Here is a 19,066-nt window from a genome sequence, read left to right on the forward strand (position 1 = left end):
CCAGGACCGGACTGTGGCTCTGCTGGCCGCGGTGCTGGGCTGGGGGCTCCGCGGCAGAGACCAGGTAGGGTGCAGCCGACGTGGCAAGCAGGGCGGCTCTGCTGGAGGCTGCTCTGCTGAGTCGGAGCTGCCGCAGAGGATTGGGTTTCAGCGGTGAGGGGGCAAGGGGGCTGGCAGAGCCGTCTGGGGGGCGGGGAGGTCCCTGGGGCCCCAGGCTGAGCCATTAGTGCAGCACTGGGGGGGAGCCTGGCAGTGGAGACCAGAGGCGCCGGCAGGAAACCACAGCAATCCTGGGTAGGGCTTGAGGGGGGCCGAGAGATAAACTGGGACTGGGGGTGCCCTCGGGGCCCTCTAGGTTGCCAGCGGCAGCCCCTGCCTGTCGGGCCTGAGGGTCGGTCGCTGACCCCTGGCCCAGCCTCCCCTCCTCGCCACTCTCTTCCCTTCCCCCTAAGCTCGCCCAGGATCATCTGCTCTGGTCACAAACGGTGGAGCTGGCTCCTGACCAGGCTGGAAAGTGGTGGGAAGTTGCCATCTTCTTTCTGAGCCCCCAGCGTCCCAGCCTACCCTGGACGCCAGGGTCTCTTCCAGCCCCAAGTCCAGAGGCGGCCTGTCTTCAGTGACCCTCTCTCCCACCTGCCCACTCTCAGGCCTCTGCCACAATGATGGTGGGCTTGCCTGTCACCCTTCAGGTGGTGCCCATGTGCCACCCTCCCAGGTAATATGGAGGCCCTGTGACTGCATGTCTTTTTTCATGTAACAGCACATTCTGGAGACCACGTGGTATCCAGTCCCTGAAAACTTCCCCATTTTTCCAGTGGCGATATACCATTTCATTTATGTGGCTGGGCCATCATTTATATAACCACACCCCTACTGATGGACACTGGGGGTTTCCACTCTTCCATCACAAACAATGGTGCTCTCGGTAACACGGCACAGACGTAAACTCCCAGAAATAGAACTGCTGGGTCAAGAAGAGGCAACTGCGTGGGTAATCTGATAGACACCACAAAACTCCCCGCCGTAGGCGTTACACCACTCTGCGCTCCCGTCAGAAACATGGGGTGTGCCTGTTTTGCATGGGGGCTTTTCTAAAGGAGGAGAGACATTGCCCCCGAACCGGCTGGAGTGCCCTTGGCCACAGTGCCTAGCACAGCGTGGCAACACTGGCCTGGACAGGGCAAAGCCGGGGCGATGGACTGAAGATGTCTCAGATGTTCCAGAGGAGATGATGCGTCAGGTCGGGGAGGACTCCCAGCGGCTGGAGCGGACACCTCCAGAAAGCAGAGCCGCAGTCTGCAAGCTCAGTGCCCACTGGCCTCAAGTGGGACGCGGGCGTCTCACTGATCCAAGGTACAGGGGACGGGAGGCAGCCGCTGAGGGCTGCAGCTGTCATGGAGGGCATCAGGGCTGCTCTCGTTGGCGACGAACCCTGTGTTTGGTTTAATGCTCACCTGCCCCCATGGAGCTGGGAGATGCACTGCAGGCCTGAGAGAAAGCAGGTTTATCTCCACTAACTTATTTACTGCAATTGATTTCCACTCTGTGTCCTTCCACAAAGCATCTGAGGCGAGGGTCCATACTGGTGGGCCCCGATCAGTGAGTGAAACGTGGTTCACCACCTGAACACGATCACGCCACACTGCGATCGCCTGGCCTCCTGACAAGACCGCGGGTCTCAGGGGGGCAGGGATGTCCTCATCCCCTCCCCACCCCGCCCGGCAGGCACGACGGCACACAGGAGGTGCTTAATGAACACACATCTTGAAGGAGTGAATGACATGGTTTATTGCACAGATGTAACCAGCTCTGAGTCTGCAGCATTGTTTTAAGGACTTTACCACAGATTATTCTAATGAAACGCTTAAAACGAGCTCTCAAAATTAAGTATGGCTGGGTTTACGATCCGTGTGGAAGAGCTGCGGGAGCCAAGGTCGAGGTTAAGGCTACATAGCAAGTATGCGGCTGACCGCAGGGCCTTCCAGCTCGGGGCTCGCCATGGATCACACTACTTCCCTAAAGAGGGGTTGGGGGCGGGGGGCAGGACGTGGAGAGGCCGCCCTGCAGAGGTAAGGAGAGACCTAGGATCTGGTGTCAGGAGACGCCCGGGCGGCTAGAGGCCGCGGCTGGTGCTAGTAGAGCAGGAGCCGGCCTCTGCTGGGAGGGGCCCGGCAGGCCAGTGTGGGCTTGGCCAGGGAGTTGAGGCCTGCCCTTGGCCGCCCTTGCTAGGGGGGCATTTAGTGGCAAAGCAACCCAGAGCCAGCCCGTGCTGCGCTTCCCGGGCTGAGCCTGCCCCGGGGATACGACCTCTCATCGGTATCAAACCAGGGTGGCTTTGGTCCTGGGATATTTAGGGATACTTCCCTAAAGTAGCATCTGGTCCTAAACCACACCCAGAAGAGGCTGTGGGGACTCCCACCCTGGCTCCTGCACTCACACCTGAACCACTGAGCCTCCCCCAGGCTGGCCTCCAGCCGCAGCTGCCCCTGTACCCACTGCCACCCCCAAAACATGGCATCGCCCTTCTATGCCACAGGATAAATCCAAAAGGTCTGGCTGGCCTTGAAGGCCCAGCAGAGGCAACCTCTCTTCCTCATGCTTGGATGTGGCTGTGAAGGGGAAAGGTTTCCTGGTGGGAAGTGACATGAGCAGAACCAAGGCAGGAGGGGTGCCCGGTTCTGGGACCTGACCAGGGCTGGGGGGAAACCCTGGCTGCTCCTAGGTCCCCAGAAGTGGACAAGAGTCCAGCCCCACCCCATTCACAGCTTGGGGGTCACAGGCTCGTGCCACCTGCGCAGCTGGCCTGTCCTCTTTCAAGGTGAGGCTCTGGTCCCACCTGCTCCAGGGAGCCTCTCTGACCACTCCAGGGAGGCTGGTCTGCCAGGGACGGCTCCTTGGACTGATTTTGTATTTTGTCAGCCCGAGGAGCTTAGCGTCAACTGCTCCTTAGTGGTTTGGTGACTGTTGGCAACGACTGTTCCCCATGGCTGGAGTTTGGGGTGTGTCCCCTCTTCTGTCCCTTTCAGAGGTAGGCATCCTCACATAGAAGGGGTGGTCCACAAGCTCACCAGGTGACAGACATGAGGCGCACGGGGCTGGGGCAGTGGTGAGACAGCCTGGCTCCTGGAAACCTCTTGTGCAACAGACCACGGCTGCCCGCCCCTCCTCCCCTCCACAAGGGCCAAGGGGCCTGTTAGGCACCTGTGCCACTTAGATGCAGGGAGGGCAAAACCTAGAGAAAGGACAGTGTAATGGAGCAGGGGAGGGAAGGGAAGTTGTTCCCAGGATGGGGCTGAGGGTTTGAAGGATTGGCTCAGGGGGTGGGCGCCTTCTCCCAGGGCCCTAAGAGGCGTGTCGGGAGTCAGCGGAGGAGAGTGAGTGAGGCCTGGCACGGGTGTGAGTCCCCACTCCCACCTCGATGCCGACCTGTGAAGGTTCCCTGCAGCTGCAGCCTGGACTCTTTAGCCTGTCAGGCAGAAGGGAGACTGGGCAGGGCCGGGAGAGGGGCTGGGGAGGGCTGGGCAGAGCGAAGGGACAGAGCAGGGGCCCGGGGACCCCACCTCCTCCCCAGTGCAGCCCAAGGGCTCTCAGCTCCGGCAGCAGGGGGGCAGCCTGCTGGCAGGAGGAGCAGTGGTCCCACCTCCGCCCGGCCCAGCGCCTGGCCTGGGTTTTACTGTGAGCAGGGGGGTGACGGCAGCAGTCCCCACCCCAGCACGCTGCTGCTCCTGGGGGCTCGGTCCCAGCAGCTCCCCGAGCTGAGCCCTCGCCCTGGGCACAGATGCCTGGCCGCGACCAGACCTCTCAGGGCTTGGGGTGCCGGTTCCTGGGGCCCCTGGGCATCTCGGGCGGCGGGGCATCCAGGGCTTGTCTCCGGATGAGCTCCGAGTAGAGCCCACCCTTCTTCAGGAGCTCCTCGTGGGTCCCCACCTGGAGAGAGGAAGGAGGGGCAGATGGTCACCCCAACCCAGCTCAGAGTTCAGAGCCCTCAGAGGGCCGGCTGCTTCTCAGCTGCTGGGCTGGCCTTCCTCTAAGCCCGTGTCCCTCCTGAGGACACTATAGAACCAAAGCACAGCTGGTTAGAGGTTGTCACCGGCGCAGCTGTATTTGTTAGCTTAGCTGGATGCTGGACAAGCATCTGGGTCCCCCGTGTTCCTTACGGGGCCAGTGCCCCTCGCCCAGGGTGAGCGGCTGGGGGGCTGTGAGCCGGGCCCCAGGTAGCCTCCGAGCCCTGCTGCAGACCCAGCCTCTGGGGTGCTGCTCCCGCCTGGGCCCTGATCAGGGTCCCCGGTGCGGTCCCTGGTGCTACCTCTTCTGTGCCTCAGCCCCTGGGCCCCTCCCCCGGCACCGTATGCTTCTCTGAGAACTTTCCCCTTTGATCCTGGGAGCCACGCTGCAGCTCCGCCCCCTGCCAAGGGGACAGAGGAAGAAACTGGGGCCCCAAGAGGCCAGGGCTTATCTAAGGGCAGGAACTCCTGAAGCCACATGGGTGCTGCTTCCAGACTATGACCCAAAGCCCCCAGGGCCAGGCCAGACCCTCACACAGCTCAGCTGAGCCACCCGTTCCACCGTGTCTGTCCATGGCTGACGCCGTCCCAGCCCACCGACCCGCTCCCCTGGCCCCAGCTGACCTCGCAGACTCGGCCGTGGGCCATGACAACGATCTGGTGGGCCCCACGCACGGTGCTGAGCCGGTGGGCGATGACCAGCACGGTGCGGCCGGCGCTGGCGCGGTCCAGGGCCTCCTGCACCACCCTCTCCGACTCCGAGTCCAGTGCGCTGGTCGCCTCGTCCAGGATCAGCACCGCGGGCTGCTTGATGAGGGCTCGGGCGATGGCCAGGCGCTGCTTCTGGCCACCAGACAGCGTGGCGCCCCGCTCGCCTGGGGAGGAAGGGGACAGGGCGGGGCCTGAAGCGATGCTTAGCTCTGCACCGGGGGGCGGCCCCGCAGAGGGGCGCCGGGCGCCTGGCCCTTCCCACCCGGCCCCTCAGGGCCCTCCCCTGGCCCCGTGCGCTTTTGTCCTGCCTCTCCGAGGGCAGGGGTGATGCCTGCCAGCACCCCGCTCCACACCCCCATGGCAGGTGCGTGTGCCCTCACAGGATGACACACAGCGGGCCACTGAGCTCCACCCCCGCACCAGGGCGGCGGCTCAGAGCCACGCCGGGCCCGGGCCCCACCCCTGCCCTGGCCCTGCAGCGCCAGCCACTTCTCCTGGCCTCCTGGGTCCCTGCTGCTGTGGGGACATCTGGGATCCAGATGTGACTCCTGGGGTGGGGGGTGGCGGGACAGGGGGATTCGAGGTCGGAGGCATCCAGCTTCACCTGGGCATTCTGGGAAGACCACATGTGGGGTCCAAAATGCCCAGAGAGCAGCAGAGGTGGCAGCCTGGGAGCCAAAAAGAGCCTCCAGGTGACAGCGGTCACAGAGCAGGGAGGGCAGACTGCAGCCCCAGACGAGCCCGGGAGAGCGCTGGGGTCAGAGATGCAAGAGAGGTGTGGGCCCGGCTCCTGCAGTCGGGGTGGGGTCCACGGGAACCCGAGCAGCGGGTAACACAGAACTTGAAGGATGGCTACACCCGCTGGGGGCACCACTCGGAAGGCTAAGCTCAGCCAGGCGGAGGCCTACGTCTCAAGAAGAGGTGAGAGCTTTGGATATGCCTGCCCCGTGAGATATGCTGGAACATTCTGCAACAGAGCCCAGAGACTCTGGGAGATAAACACGGGCCCAAAGGTTGAAGAAGAGACCTCTGAGATGAACACACAAAGCTGCAAGCTGCACTGTGAAGACTCTAGTGTGATGCTACAGTATCTGAGCGTCCCCATAGCACCACAGCCCTCTTCTGGGAAAGTCAGAAGACAGACTTGCTCAACAAAATCCATCCGTATGGACAGCGAGGGGAGAGACACCTTTCGTTAAAGGATAAGGAGTCAGAAGAGTAAACAATTACAAGGAGGAGACACCCCCTTGCGGCTGGCCGTTCTCGCGAGCAGACCTGGTGAGCTCTCAGGAGTCCCCACGTCACAGATCACGTGTGCCCCTACCCTCCCTGTCACGTTCCTGCCCCTGCAGCCTGCTTGCACCCGGTCTCCCCTGTCCCCACAGAGCCGCCTCTGTTCCCCCCGACACCGTGACTCTGTTCCTGGTCCCCAGATCCCAGCCTCGCACGTGGGTCCCGCAGACCCGAGCAGGACACTGTCCCTGAACTCACCCACAATGGTGTTGTAGCCCTCGGGGAAGCTGGTGATGAACTCATGTGCGTTGGCTTCCCGGGCAGCTGCGTAAACCTCCTCGTCGGAGGCATCCAGCTTCCCGAAACGGATGTTCTCCATGATCGTTGTTCCAAACAGGACTGGCTCCTGGGGGTGGGAGGAGGGGGTCCACAGGAAACATTCTACTTTGCCCCGAACCCCTGAGGGGCGCATCAGGAGAGGCTGTTTTGGCCAGAATAGGATCCCTTGGAGCGTGGGTAGGAGCAGTTCAAAGTTACAGGTCAAAGTCAGAGAGGTTCATCAAAGAGGGGAGAGGCCGAGCTCCTGCAGGACACAGAGCCCCTCGGGAAGGGGAACAGGAAGGCAGCTGGGAGAGCAAGGCCAGCTGGCCCGGCAGGGTCCGCGTTCTGCCCCCAGGGAGAGATGGGCAGGGAGGGGTTTTACAATGTGGCTTTCTCCTGCCAAAAGGGGGCCCTTTATCCACACTTGGGGGGAGGCAGGTGGACCCTCGCTGGGAAATCGGTGGGGCTGAGAACCAGAGCGGGGCTGTGGGGCCTTGCTTAGTGGGTGGGTGGGTGACCAGCAGTGCCTGGCAACACCACGTGGGCGTCCAGACCTTCCGGACACCCCTGGCTTGTCAGAACCCAGGGATCCTAAAACGGCCACCCCATTCGCACCTGCTTGGACCTTTTAAATCCAGGAACAGAGTTCCAAGGTCAGAGCTGCAGCGGCTGGGGCCCTAGTGAACGCTAGGGACGCGTGAAGAGCCGACCCGCCCCCCAGCGCCCCCAGGAGGGCAGTGGATGACGGGGCTGGGAAGGGGAAGAGGCCCCACGGCGAGGGCTGAGAGAAGCAGGCACCTGACTGATGAAGCCAATGACCTGACCCCGGAGCCAGGAGGGGTCGAGGGTGCGCAGGTCCCGCCCATCCAGGGTCACCACGCCCGCCGTGGGGTCGTAGAAGCGCTCAAGCAGGGAAGCCACGGTGGTCTTTCCTGGGGGATAGGGAAGGGGCACGGGTTTCTGGAACGTGTTCCTAGAGAGAGGGACGCCCCCCGTGGCAGGGGAGGGCCCCTCCCTCCAGGCTGAGTGGCTCCCGTAGGGAGGAGTCACACGTGGGACGGAGGCGGGCTCCTCTTACCTCCCCCGGACTGGCCCACCAGGGCCACGATCTTGCCTGGGGGCAGCGTGAGGGTGAAGTCTCTAAGCACCTGGAAGCCTGGGCGGCAGGGATAACTGGGAGGAGCCAGGAGACCCTCCGTCAGACCAGGTTCCCGGCCCCCTGGTCCCTCCTGAAACCTCCCTGCCCCCATGAGGGGGGTTTACTCAGAGGGAGACATCGACCCACAGGCCCCCAGACAGGCTCCCTCTCGCACCCTCAGCCCGCAGAGAACTTCTCCTGTGCCCACGGCTGACCCTGACCTGAAGCAGACGTTGTGAAAGGTGATGCAGCCGTGCAGGTGCCCCCTGGGGATGCAGCAGCCCCCAGACAGAGGGATGCCTGGGCTCAGGGTCATGTACTCGAAGACCCGGGCACCCGCGCTGAGCCCCCGCACCACCTGGGGATGGGGGTTAAAGTCTGCAGTGAGGGAGGCGTGGGGTCCAAGGGAATGGGCAGCATCTCCTGGCCTCCCACCCGGCAGGCGGGGGAGGGGCTCGTGGTGTCCCCGTCACCCAACATCCAATTCCCACAGCCCACAAGTGACGTACGTGGCTGACGGGACCCCAGCCCAGATCCCATGTCCCCACCCCTGGACCCACCCAACTCTTCCACTCACCTGACCAAACAGGACAGAGAGGTTGGCCATGGACCTGTGAGTAAAAGAGGAGGGTTGAAAGAGGGTGACAAGGAGAGCCTGAGAGAAGGGAGGCCAGAGCCAGAGGGGCAGGTCTGGGTCCCAGCCGCATGGGGCATGGTTGGGTTAGGCAAGGAAACAGGCGGCCGGAAGCCAAACGCGGCGATTGTTCCTGAAACCTGGCCCCAGGGACCCTGGGATCCGGCTGCGCTGGGGGATGCCCTGGCACGTCCCTCTCCTTTCAGAACCACGTTCTCTCCCGGCCTGGCCCGGATGAGGCTGACAGTCGTCAGCTCCCTGAGGGCTGGGCTCCAGGGAGGAACCCGAAGGCAGGTGCAGGCTGCACTGGGGCTGGACTCCACGCTGCCCACGCTCTGCAGGGCGGGGCCGTGAGGCCCACCAAGGGGGTCAGATCTAGCGCTGTCCACTCCTGGGGGACGCAAGGTCCAAGGAAGGTGGAAAAAAGGATGTTACTGCTTCCAGAGAAAGAAGGAAGACACGACACTGGACCACAGGGGGAGCGGTGGGGGGACCCCGAAAATTCCCTGAAGACCTGTCATCATGGGCTCCGCCCTGTGAGAGCAGCGGGGCACGTGTGTATCTGTCCAGACGGTGGGTCGCCTCCTCTGTCGTGCGGGGCTGCGGGCTGCTGGGAGGAAGGTGAGTCACTGCTCCTTAGTCACCAGCCCCCCGCTGGCCAGGCCAGCCCGTGACTGTGCATCTGCGATTGTGTATGTGGGTTCTTCTTGAAGAAGAGGAAAGACTGACTCCCCAGGATCTCACTTCTCCCAGCACCGGGGTGGGGGTGGGGAAGGCACCCACAAGGAAAGGGCTCAGAGCACTTGCCAGAGGGAGCGGGGGGGCGGGCACACCGAGAAAGAAGAGGCAGCACAGTGAGTTATCTGTTGATAAGCGAGGAGAATGCTCTCCCCCGGAGACCTGGAAGCCATCAGGGCCCGGTGGAGGTGCCGGGCAGCAACGGAAAACCAGACGCCCGTGACCTTGCTCTCAGAGATGACCCAGGAGGCAGACCTCGCTCTCCCTGGAGGCCCCGCGGGGGTGGAGGTGGGGTGGGGTGGCCCATTCCCAGGGAGGCCCAGACCCGGAGGCTGACAAGGCGTCCTGGCCGTGACCGTGGACTGTCTGGGCACCTGCCCGTCTCTTCCAGGGCCGCAGTGCCCCCAATAAGAACACCTAGGTTGGGGTCCAAAGGTTGAGGCTGCTTGAAGTTGGAGCAGGGCTGCCTCCCTCCCCTCCCCCCACTGCCTCCTGCTAGACCCCAGGAGGAAACACCAGCTTCTTTAATAAAAGGAGACCCATGGGACTTCCCTCTGCACTCCCACTGCAGGGGGCCTGGGGAAAAAGATCCCACATGTCACACGGCATAGCCAAAAAAAAAAAAAAAAAGAGAGAGAGAGAGACCTGGTTCCTCCAAGGTGGGCAGTGAAGACTCTCCATGTGGTGAGAGGCCCCCAAAAGTCTGCTGCTAAGGCTGTGGTTGTGGGAGCGGCCCCACCTAGCAGCCTGTGGAGGCTTTCTTAAAGTCTGTAATACAACTCTGCTACCTGGCTAGGCAGTGCAGCGGGAGGAAGGGAAAGGACCTGGACCCAGGCCATAAAGGGGAGGGGCCCAGGGTACGGAGAGTCTCAGGGAGCAGGGCCAGGCCTGGGCCGCCCTCTGCCGGGGGAGGCTTTCTGCCCCTTCCCTGTGGAGCATGGCGGGGTGAGTGTGACGGGAGCCAGGGGTGTTCACCCAGGTCAGCCAGGGGGCACCCCAAGTTCCACCTCTGTAACGGCCAGACCCTCTTAGTCCCAAGGCCGCCAGGTACCAGTTCCTGGGCCCCCGGGAAGGAGGGGTGAGGCTGCCCAGGACCAGAGAGGGTCTGAATGGGCCAGATGAGGAAGCACGGAACAGAAACGGGTGGAACCTGGTCTCCGCGGAATGCTGGGTTTGGGGCCGGGAAAAGGAGTCTTTCCTATTTGCCTGCCTCCGGGTTAGCACCATCCTGCCGGGGGCAGTAACAATAAGGCCGACAGAGAGGGATTCTGGAAGAAATGGCCGACCCCCACACAGGTGGCAGGACACAGAGCACAGCCAGGCCGCGAGGACCGTCGGCATCGGGAGTGACGGGGAAGGACCCCGAGGGGCGTCTGGGCTCCTGCTCTGCTTTCTGGACGTGGTTGGTGGTAACACAGGTCTTCCCCCTTAATTACTTACTATGTCGCGTTTACTCTAATTATTTACATAACGTATATTTATGTCTGACGTGTTTTGGTGTATGTGGCATATGGGAGGGAAACAGTGGAAGGAGCTGCTAGGAACGTGGCCTGGAAGGGAGAGGAGAGGGGAAGAGGCCTGCTCTGGGCGCTCCTGTGGCTGAGCGGGTGGGCAGACGGGGCCGGCGGAGCCATGGACACGGTGGGCCGGCAAAAGGTCAGGCCGGGGGGTGGGAAGTCAGCTCTTACAGAGCATGTCAAAGATGGCCTATCCCTACATGGAGTCTCACTCAGCCTCAAAAAGGAAGGCAATTCTGACACCTGCTCCGACATGGATGGGCCCGGGAGAGGCCATGCTCAGTGAGATACGCCCGTCACAAGGGGACAGACAGCGTATCATCCCACCTGGATGAGGACCTACAGCAGACAGACTCACAGAGACAGAAAGCAGAACGGGGGTTGCCCGGGGCTGGGGGAGGGGGGCACTGGGGGGCTTCTATAGCATTCACATATACAGCGTTCAAGTTCTGTAAAATGTAGACGACCTGAAGGTGGATGGTGCTGATGACTGCACGATGACGTGAGCGTGTATAGCGCTACTCAAGGAGTACTCAGGGATGTCCCTGGGGGTCCAGTGGTTAAGAGTCCGTGCTTCCCCTGCAGGGGGCACAGGTTTGATCCCTGGTCAGGGAATTAAGATCCCGCATGCTGCGTGGCGCAGCCAAAAAGGAAAAAAAAAGAAAAAAGGAAAGAAAAAGGCTTATCGAAGACACTTTTGAACGGTCTGGAAGCTGAGGGTGGCAACTGCATTTCTGAGCGTACCGTCAGGGAGTCAGGCCGCAGGGGCTCTGGAGGAAGGCAGGGGCTCCGCCTCGCCAGCCCTGAGCTTCGCTGCCGTCCTCGCAGCACACAGGCGCGCCTGCCCCTGGCCCAGCTGGGCCCCTGAGGAACGGGAACGGCCCCGCACTCACCTCTGCACGGTCTGGGAGGCCACCAGGAAGGACATGAGGTCTCCCCCCGTCAGCTGCTGCCCAGCCACGAGGGAGCCCCCGATAAACAGGGTGCCCAAGACCATGCCTGCGTGGGGCAAGGACAGGGGGTCGGGGGGAAGCGGCAGAGGGCAGAGCCTGGCCCAGGTGCTGGTCCCCCGGGCCAGTCCCTCCTACGCCCCCACCTGACTGCAGTGTGGGCAAGTCACGCCAGCGGTCTCTGCCTTCGTCTCCTCGTTTGGAAACGAGTGGGTGGGAGGCACCTCCACGGCTCCTGCCAGGGTGGCCCGGCAGCACGCTGCACACGGCTCGGCCGTGACACGGGGCCTCCCTGCCCACCGCCCACTGCCCACCCGCGTCAGCAGGCTCTGTAGACCGGCTCACGGCACTCGAGAGACGTCTGAAGGACGTCGAGCAGGTGGAGAGCTGCCCCCCGCCTGCCCTGCTGACACCCGGCCTTCCCTCCTCCGAGTTCACCCCAGCCACACCCTGGGTCCCCCCAGGCTCACTCACAGTTGAAGGCGATGTTGGAGAGCCCTTGGAACAAGGCGATGCCTCTGCCCAGCTCCTCTGCCTTAGAGCGGGACCCTTCCAGCTCCGCTCTGTAGCGTCTGGGGACAGAGGCCGAGTCCAGCCCTCAGGAAGCAGGCAAGGCGGGACACAAGGCAGGTGGAGCTGCATGTGGGGAGCCCCCCCCAAACTGCTTTGTGCTCTGCCCCTGCCCGGGACTCACTCTTCTTCCCGCTGCTCCGCGGCGAAGGCTCGCACGGTCCGAACGTTGCCCAGGGCCTCATCAGCCACACCCGTTGCCCTGGCGACCTGCGAGGTGTCCAGGAGTCAGGGAGCCAGGATGGAGCCAGGGAGGAGGGACAGAGGAGTACAGGGCAGAGAGGGGGAGGACAGGCAGGAATTCCGGTACCTGCTCCTGACACTGGCGAGACAATTTCCTGAGCGCGGAGCCCATGAGGGTGCCAGCCCCCATCAGGGCAGGCGTGGCCACCATCAGCAGCAGCGTGAGGCGTGTGGAGAGCATGGACAGGGACACCAGGCAGCCAGCCACCTGCGTGCAGCTTCGCAGCCCCTGGGCAGTGGACAGGAAGGCTGTTTGGCATCAGCACCATGACGCAGGGGACGTACCAAGAGTCGACTGGCTACAGCTAGCTCTCCACGGGCAAGGCCACAGGTCTGACCCCTGGGAGGCCAGGCGACAGTCCACCGGTCACAGAGAGTAACCCCTCCCTGGCCAGCAGGCACGAAGGGGCGGGATGAGAATGCCCATGGACCAAGGCATCCTTCCCCTGGACAAATCCCACTTACATTCTCTTCTGCTCTAGAAATTGAACAGAAAGAGAATCGCCTGGGGAATTCCCTGGTGGTCCAGTGGGTGAGGACTCGGTGCTTCCACTGTGGGGCCGGGTTCAATCCCTGGTCGGGGAACTAAAATCCCATAAGCTATGTGGTGCCACACACAAACAAAAAAAAGAGAGAGAGAGAGAGAGAACTGCCCGGCAATGCCGCTCAGGGACCGCTAGGCTAGGGGCCAGTGTCAATGACCGCTAGGCTAGGGGCCAGTGTCAATGTGGGGAGATGAGGAGAGGACATCAGAGACACAGCAGAAAGCCATCGCTCCCTCTCGTCAGCCTGGTGCCAGGCGTGCTGGCGGCGAGGCGGTGCTGCTGCTCTTGGCAAGCTGGGCTGGGAATAGCTCTCGTCTGAGTTCTTGGGAAGGTTTTCCGGGGAGGTAGGATTTCAGAACGGAAGAGAAGCAGCCTGTCCTGACCTTGGACGCTGCGGTGGCACCTCCCCGCCGTGAACGTCCCCGTTCCCTCACCCACGCCCTCAGACAACAGGCTTCTCGCTTTGGTGTGAGCCTGGGCGTGGGGCCCAAGAGTGGGGGCAGTGGGGGTGGCGGCAGTGTCGCCCTGCTGCATCCGCTAGGAAGCGTGTGTGCGCGTGCGCGAGGGTGCGGGGACCCGGGGCACTGACCTGGGAGATGACGAGTTTGAAGGATGATTTAAACTCCTGCACGTCCGTTGTCAGTCGGCTCACCAGCTGCCCTGTCTTTTTAGCATCGAAGAAAGCAATGTCTTGTCTGGCGGTGGGACACGGGGGCAGCAGGTGGGGGAAAGGAAGGAGACGTGACCTCAGGATGAGGCCCCACCCCCAGCCATTCACCCCTCGGGCCCCTTGGTCCCCGCCACTGCTGCACCCCGCGGCCCGCGGCTGGCAGTACCGGAGCAGGTTGCTGAAGAGGGCCCTTCGCATGTCCACGGCCATGCGCTCGCCGATGCGGGACAGCAGCACCAGGTACCCGAAGGTCAGCAGGCCCTGGGAGAGAGGCCAGGCTCTCAGGGGTGCCCGGGCGGCTCCTCTGGGGGCCCCCAGGCCCTCCCTGTGGCTGTACCTGGAGGCCGTAGAGGACAAGCAGGCGGGTGCTGAGGTTCCGGGACTCAGTCAGGAAGCTGCCCATGTGGTCCCTCGTGTACTTGGCCACGATCTCCACCAGCTGACCCAGGAGCAGGGGGATCTGCACATTCACCAGTGCCGCGCCCAGTGCCAGCTGGCGGGGTGGGGGACAGATGTTTAGAGGGGGACCATACCCTTCCCCATCCCTGGCCCTTCCTCTCCCACCACCGTTCGTGCTTTGGGGGCTCCTGTGTCTCTCGGAGAGTTAAAGCCCAGCTGCCAGCCCCCGGGGACCCCTGCACCCCGTCCACCCAGCCGCCCTGTGCAGGTCCTCCTGGTGACCCTCGGCCCCCGGCCCCAAGCCAGCGGCCCTGCTGCCGCCCGAGGTCTCCTCTGAGATTCGGCCAGGCAGGAATCTGGCCCTATGCAGCTCTGGCTGGGGCTTCCACGAACCCCTGGCTGGATCCTTCCCTGTCCCTGGTATGCGGGGGGGCGGGAGAAGACCTCACCACGACGGCTGCCCCCAGGACCAGCAGGTGGGGGCGCAGAAACTGCCAGAAGAGCTTCCAGTTAAAGCGGGGCTCCACGACACGGGGTCTGGAGCGGGCACGAGGGGCCTCTTCTGCCTCACACAGTGCCACAAGGCCAAGGCGGGGGCACTTACTCAGAACCGCGGGGCCCAGGAGGACTCCCCCAACCCAGCGCCAGGCAGAGGGGCTCCGGCTGGGAGCTGGGGGTGCTCGAGGGAGGCGGGCCCGGAGCTGGGACCGCAGCTGGGCCACGGCCCCGAGGAGGCAGGAGCTGGGGCGGCCATCGGAGGACCTGTGGGGAGAGAACGCCACTGACGTCTGGAGGGCCCGGCCGGCCCTCAGCTGAACAACAAAAGGGCCAAACTCCCAGCTCTGTCCTCTGGAAAGCAGCAGCTCCTCTCCTGATGGCCCACCCGGCTCTTTTCAGAGCGGCTCTTAAGCAACCTCGGTTTCTGAGACGAACACGGACACAGTGGAAAGTAATGGAGTTGTAAAGGTGTTCTCCCCAGAACCTCTCTCAGACAGCGGGCCCTAGCCAGTGACCATCTCCAACCCCTGACCTTTCAGAACCACAGGATGCCAGAGGCGGACGGGTACTCCTTTTATGGCCCAGAACGCGGAAGTTCGCAGTGAATGCAGCTCAGAGAGGGACAGCGTTCCCCGCCTCACTGAGTCACCAGTCCACTGTGTCTGATCCTCACATCCCTGGGAGGGAGATGCTGCTATTCTCACTCGATAGACGAAAAAAATCACGCGGGGCTGAGAGCTGAAACCATTTGTCCCCAAGCAGCAGAAGTGGGACAAGAGAGGAGCCCTGCTGTCTGACCCCAGACTCCAGGCTCATCCTACTCTGCCGTGTGTGATGAGCCCGAGGGTAGGTGTGGCAAGGCCAGCACTGAACCCAAGTCTCTGGCCGGAAGCTTATCACACCCCGTCGCCCTGTCTCCTTCCAGGCCTCGAGCGCTTATGTGACAAAGCACGGAAGGAAAGGGCGACAGACTCCCCCTCTGTCAGCTGAAGGAAGAAAAAGAAATAAAATCCAAATAACGGGTCTTGTCATCTCTGATAGGCCAAGAGCACCCCTTTCTGCAGTTTTGGTATCTGTGGATGGCAAGGTAAGGCCACAAGCCTTCCATGCACCAGTGCTCTGCTCCGGGGGAACAGGGAACAGGAGGCAAACAGGACAGACCAAGTAACTATCCTTGTGGTGGTTAAGCTCTTCTGTGTGTGTGTGTGTGTGTGTGCGCGCATGTGCATGTGTGTGTAACACACAAAGAGATAATGACAAAGCTTGCTGAGGGCAGGGGGTGGGGGAGTCATTACTGTCTTTTTAAATCACCTGGACTTGAGAGGGCAACAAAGACCATAATGAAAATTGCATTTTAAAGATCACAGCCCAGGACAGTGAGCTGGAGACGGGCAGCAGTGGCTACAGGGAGGCCTGTTAGAAGCATAAGAGTATGTGGTAGGACGATCAAAGATCCACACAAGATTACTGATGCGGAGAGGCTTTTAAAAAACAAATAGATGAGAGGTTCTTCCTTTACTACGATGGTCTTTCATATTTCCAGACCCTCCTAACTGCACACTCCATCTCTTCCTTCTCTTGTTTCAGTGAGGCCTGGGCTTCTTGTTGCCTCTATATTACACCTCCCTCGACCCCATCCACCTGCCTGTCTTCCACTGTGTACTTTATATCTATCCACAGTATAAACGGAGAAGCTCACTGTCCTTCTGCCCTGTGTAAATGCCCCCCATCCCCATTACACTATATATTCCTTGATGGCGGGCAGCCCTGTCTTATTTACCACTGTATTCCCAGCACGCAGCAGAGCTCTGGTACATAACAGAGTTCAGCACATGGTTATGTTTGCTGAGTGCATGCCCTCGTTAGAAGCGCAGAACAATCTGCCCTGACTCGCTGCTGCAGTGTTTGCAAAGTTTTAGACTTACTGTGGACAACAGTAAGAAATACATTTTACCTTGTGATCCAGCACAATGAACATACGTATGTCACAGAAAATTGAAATTCTTCATAAAACAAAATTTTCTTTTTTTTGGCCACACAGCTTCCGGGATCCTAGTTCCTCCAACAGCGATCAAACCCAGGCTCCAACAGTGAAAGTGCGAAGTGCTAACCACTGGACCACCAGGGAATTCCCGCCTTTGTTTCTAACTCGCGTTCCATTATATCCACTTTAAAATGCTCCGGACTCACGAAATTCACTTTATGATCTGTCCTGTTGTGACCTGCACATTTGAAAAACTGCACTATGAACACACAAATACTAGATTATTTGATGTCTTTCCTGGAGTTTCACTCAGTTTAAAAAACATCGACACCCTTACTCTTTCCCTAAGGGCTGTTTTCAAGCCTTTTAATAATTTACCATGGCCACTTTCCAGGTTTTCTCATCTTCTCCAAACTAAGGTCTAAGCAGCGCTTGGTCACTGCCAAGAACTGGCGGATTACTTCCCAGCAGCGGTACTTCTGGCTGCAGCTCCACCCACTTTGCTCTCCATCAGTCGGATGGGCTTTCCAAAGGACAAGTCCACATCCACCCACCCTGCGAACCTGCCGCCTGCCTGGCCCTCGGGTTCTTCCCTCCAGGATTAGAAAGGAGTCAGTCGCTTCTCATAAAGCATTTACAACGGCGTGGCAGTTTCAGGGTCCTTGTTGGTTCCCCACCTGTGTCTTTCTATCTTGGGACCAACGCGTGTAGGAGGAACATACAAGAACACGTACATAAGCGTTACTAAGTTGACTCTTTATCTCTGCTGAAAGTACCCAGATCTAGGAACCATTTCCGTTCAGTTCCCATTAAATCTTTGGAACAAGAGCAATACTGTCTCTGGACACTAACAACTTTTGTCCACATCGCCAACCCAATTCCAAGAACGAGGACGGGGCGGGAAACGGCGGCCCGACACCTGCGCAGGACGACGCCCCCTGGTGGGGAGAAGAGACCCGACGTGGTCATCGACCCAGAGCGCCCCCTGCGTCCAGCCCACACGCGGATACAGACGCGCCGAGCCTCCAGCGGGCACCTGGGTAGTCGCTATAAATAATGGAGGCCAAGCCCCGGGGGAGCGACGTTCAACCCCAGGCCGGGCTGGCCTACAACTCCCAGCGGGCCTTGCGCGAGCCCGGACTCCATCTCCCGGCGGGCCCCACGCCCTGCCGGCAGGTTACTGGCCCGCGCTCCCAGTAGGTTTGTCCCTTTTTACCTGACGGCCGAGAATGTCCGGAAACGGAGGGGCAGTAGCGGCCTGCCTGGGACGGGGCCACCCCGAATCCCGACCCGAAATAAGTGCACCAACATGATGCGGGGAGAACAGGAGCAGCCGGCAATGACGGTTTCACCCCGATCTCATTGAGGGCTCCATGTTGGCTCCGGCCCCCATCCCGACAACCCCTTCGCGACTCGGCGATGATTGGCGGAAAGAAGCATCAATTTCGTTGCAAGCTTTGATTGGAGAAAACCTTGTCAGCCCTTCTCCTTCTGGAACTGTGATTGGAGAGAGCCGCCTATCGCCCGCCCCCAGTTCTGGACGGGGCCGAGCACGATCGGGTCCTGGCCTCTGCCCAGGTCGGCTCTGGGGTGACGTTTTGGCGGTGTGCAGAGTGCGTCCCCGCCGCCGCGGGGTATCCACAGTGAAGCGTCAGCTTCTGACCTCGGGACTGTTCTCTTGTGGGTGCTCCCGGCGGACTCTAGAAGTTCTGGAGTCTCCAGGGAGTGTATAGCGCTGGTTCTGGGAGACGAAGGGACAAAAATCGTTTGGAGATTTTTCAAAACGTGCACGTGCCTTGCCACCCACCCCGCTCTCCTGAGCACGTCAGGGCTCCGGGGACGGCAGCCACATATATTTGGGGGAAAACTCCCCTGGTGATTCTGATTCTAAGCTCCCCGCCATGCAATGGTTTAGAACCACTGGCGCGACGCCAGATCCATCTCCCCCCACTGTTTGCCTTCCTGCCGCAGTCAGGTGACTTGCCTGAAGCTGCCACCGCACAGCTCTTACACCTCTGCGTCGCTCTCATTTATTTCTTCTGTGTAATTACTTGTTTTTATAGCTGCCTCCCTACTGGGCTGTGACGTCCTTTTTGGGTAGTGTCTCTGTCTCATTAATCCATTTCCTCCTTCCCCTCCAAGTCTGGCAAGGAAAAGTATCCTTAATAATAAATTGACTTGAATTGGGGCCGGTGGTAGGGAGGCTGTCCATCGATGAATCTGGAGTGAAACTGGGTAGGAAATGGATTAGTTTGAGGTTGGGCTAGGGGAGGAGGGTGTATGGGAGGGTCCTAAAGTAAGTATGGTGGAATATCTGGGTGAGTGAGGTTGGAGAGAGACCAGAGGAAAGCCCACATGACTGATTTTCACAGATGTCTCAGAGAGATAATGGGAGTTTCCTATCCCCCCTGCAGTGTGGGTTTCCATTTTGGGCACCAGAAGTCTTGTTTTCATAGCTCTTCCTCCTGGTCGGTGATAAACTATGCAAGTCCTGAGCTGCTATAATAGTTTCGCTCCCAGGAAAAAAGCACAGGTTCCTCCTCTAAGTTCCTCCAGTGGGCAATGTGTGATGGACTATGTTCCTCTCTCTCCATTTCCTGGATACTGGTCCCTATATCAGCCCTCGGGCCTAAGCCCTGGAGGCCCTGACACCGGGGTGGCTGAGTCAGCACCTCAGGAATGGGCCTCAGTAGGAAACCTGATGATTCGGAGCCTCAAGAATGGTGTTGGACAAGCCACCAAACCAGCTGCCTGGGCCTCCACCTCCTGGTTGAGGTGGCAACAAGGAACTCTACTCAGTCAGCTCATCCATGGGGCACCCAAATTACCTACTCTTCCAAATTCCAGACCTTCAGCTGCCCTCTGCTAAGCCAGCTCTGATGCTTCTCAGGGGGCCCCCAAAACTGAATCA

The 19,066-nt window shown here is 60.7% G+C and overlaps 1 protein-coding gene across 3 annotated transcripts; it reads right to left on the reverse strand.

Moving 5' to 3' along the window:
* Nucleotides 1–1,750: 1,750 nt before the first annotated feature.
* On the reverse strand, nucleotides 1,751–18,174 carry ABCB8 (ATP binding cassette subfamily B member 8). Of its 3 annotated transcripts, XM_057730449.1 has the most exons (16): nucleotides 17,372–18,173; nucleotides 14,123–14,435; nucleotides 13,612–13,767; nucleotides 13,441–13,535; nucleotides 13,194–13,299; nucleotides 12,127–12,288; nucleotides 11,941–12,026; nucleotides 11,721–11,818; nucleotides 11,190–11,295; nucleotides 7,985–8,018; nucleotides 7,629–7,765; nucleotides 7,348–7,442; nucleotides 7,068–7,201; nucleotides 6,207–6,354; nucleotides 4,629–4,879; nucleotides 1,751–3,927 (listed from the first exon to the last, which is right to left on the reverse strand). In XM_057730449.1, the coding sequence occupies exons 1-16, from the start codon at nucleotides 17,464–17,466 to the stop codon at nucleotides 3,802–3,804; spliced, it is 2,142 nt and encodes a 713-aa protein (XP_057586432.1). In that variant the 5' UTR covers nucleotides 17,467–18,173; the 3' UTR covers nucleotides 1,751–3,801. The 3 variants fall into 3 exon arrangements, with proteins under 3 accessions (XP_057586432.1, XP_057586433.1, XP_057586434.1); XM_057730450.1 differs by lacking the exon at nucleotides 12,127–12,288 and having other exon boundaries at nucleotides 17,372–18,174; XM_057730451.1 differs by lacking the exon at nucleotides 17,372–18,173 and having other exon boundaries at nucleotides 14,278–14,404.
* Nucleotides 18,175–19,066: the final 892 nt, after the last annotated feature.

The sequence above is a fragment of the Hippopotamus amphibius genome, chromosome 4 (genome assembly GCF_030028045.1).
Source record: "Hippopotamus amphibius kiboko isolate mHipAmp2 chromosome 4, mHipAmp2.hap2, whole genome shotgun sequence".
In the NCBI taxonomy this organism is placed as follows: domain Eukaryota; kingdom Metazoa; phylum Chordata; class Mammalia; order Artiodactyla; family Hippopotamidae; genus Hippopotamus; species Hippopotamus amphibius.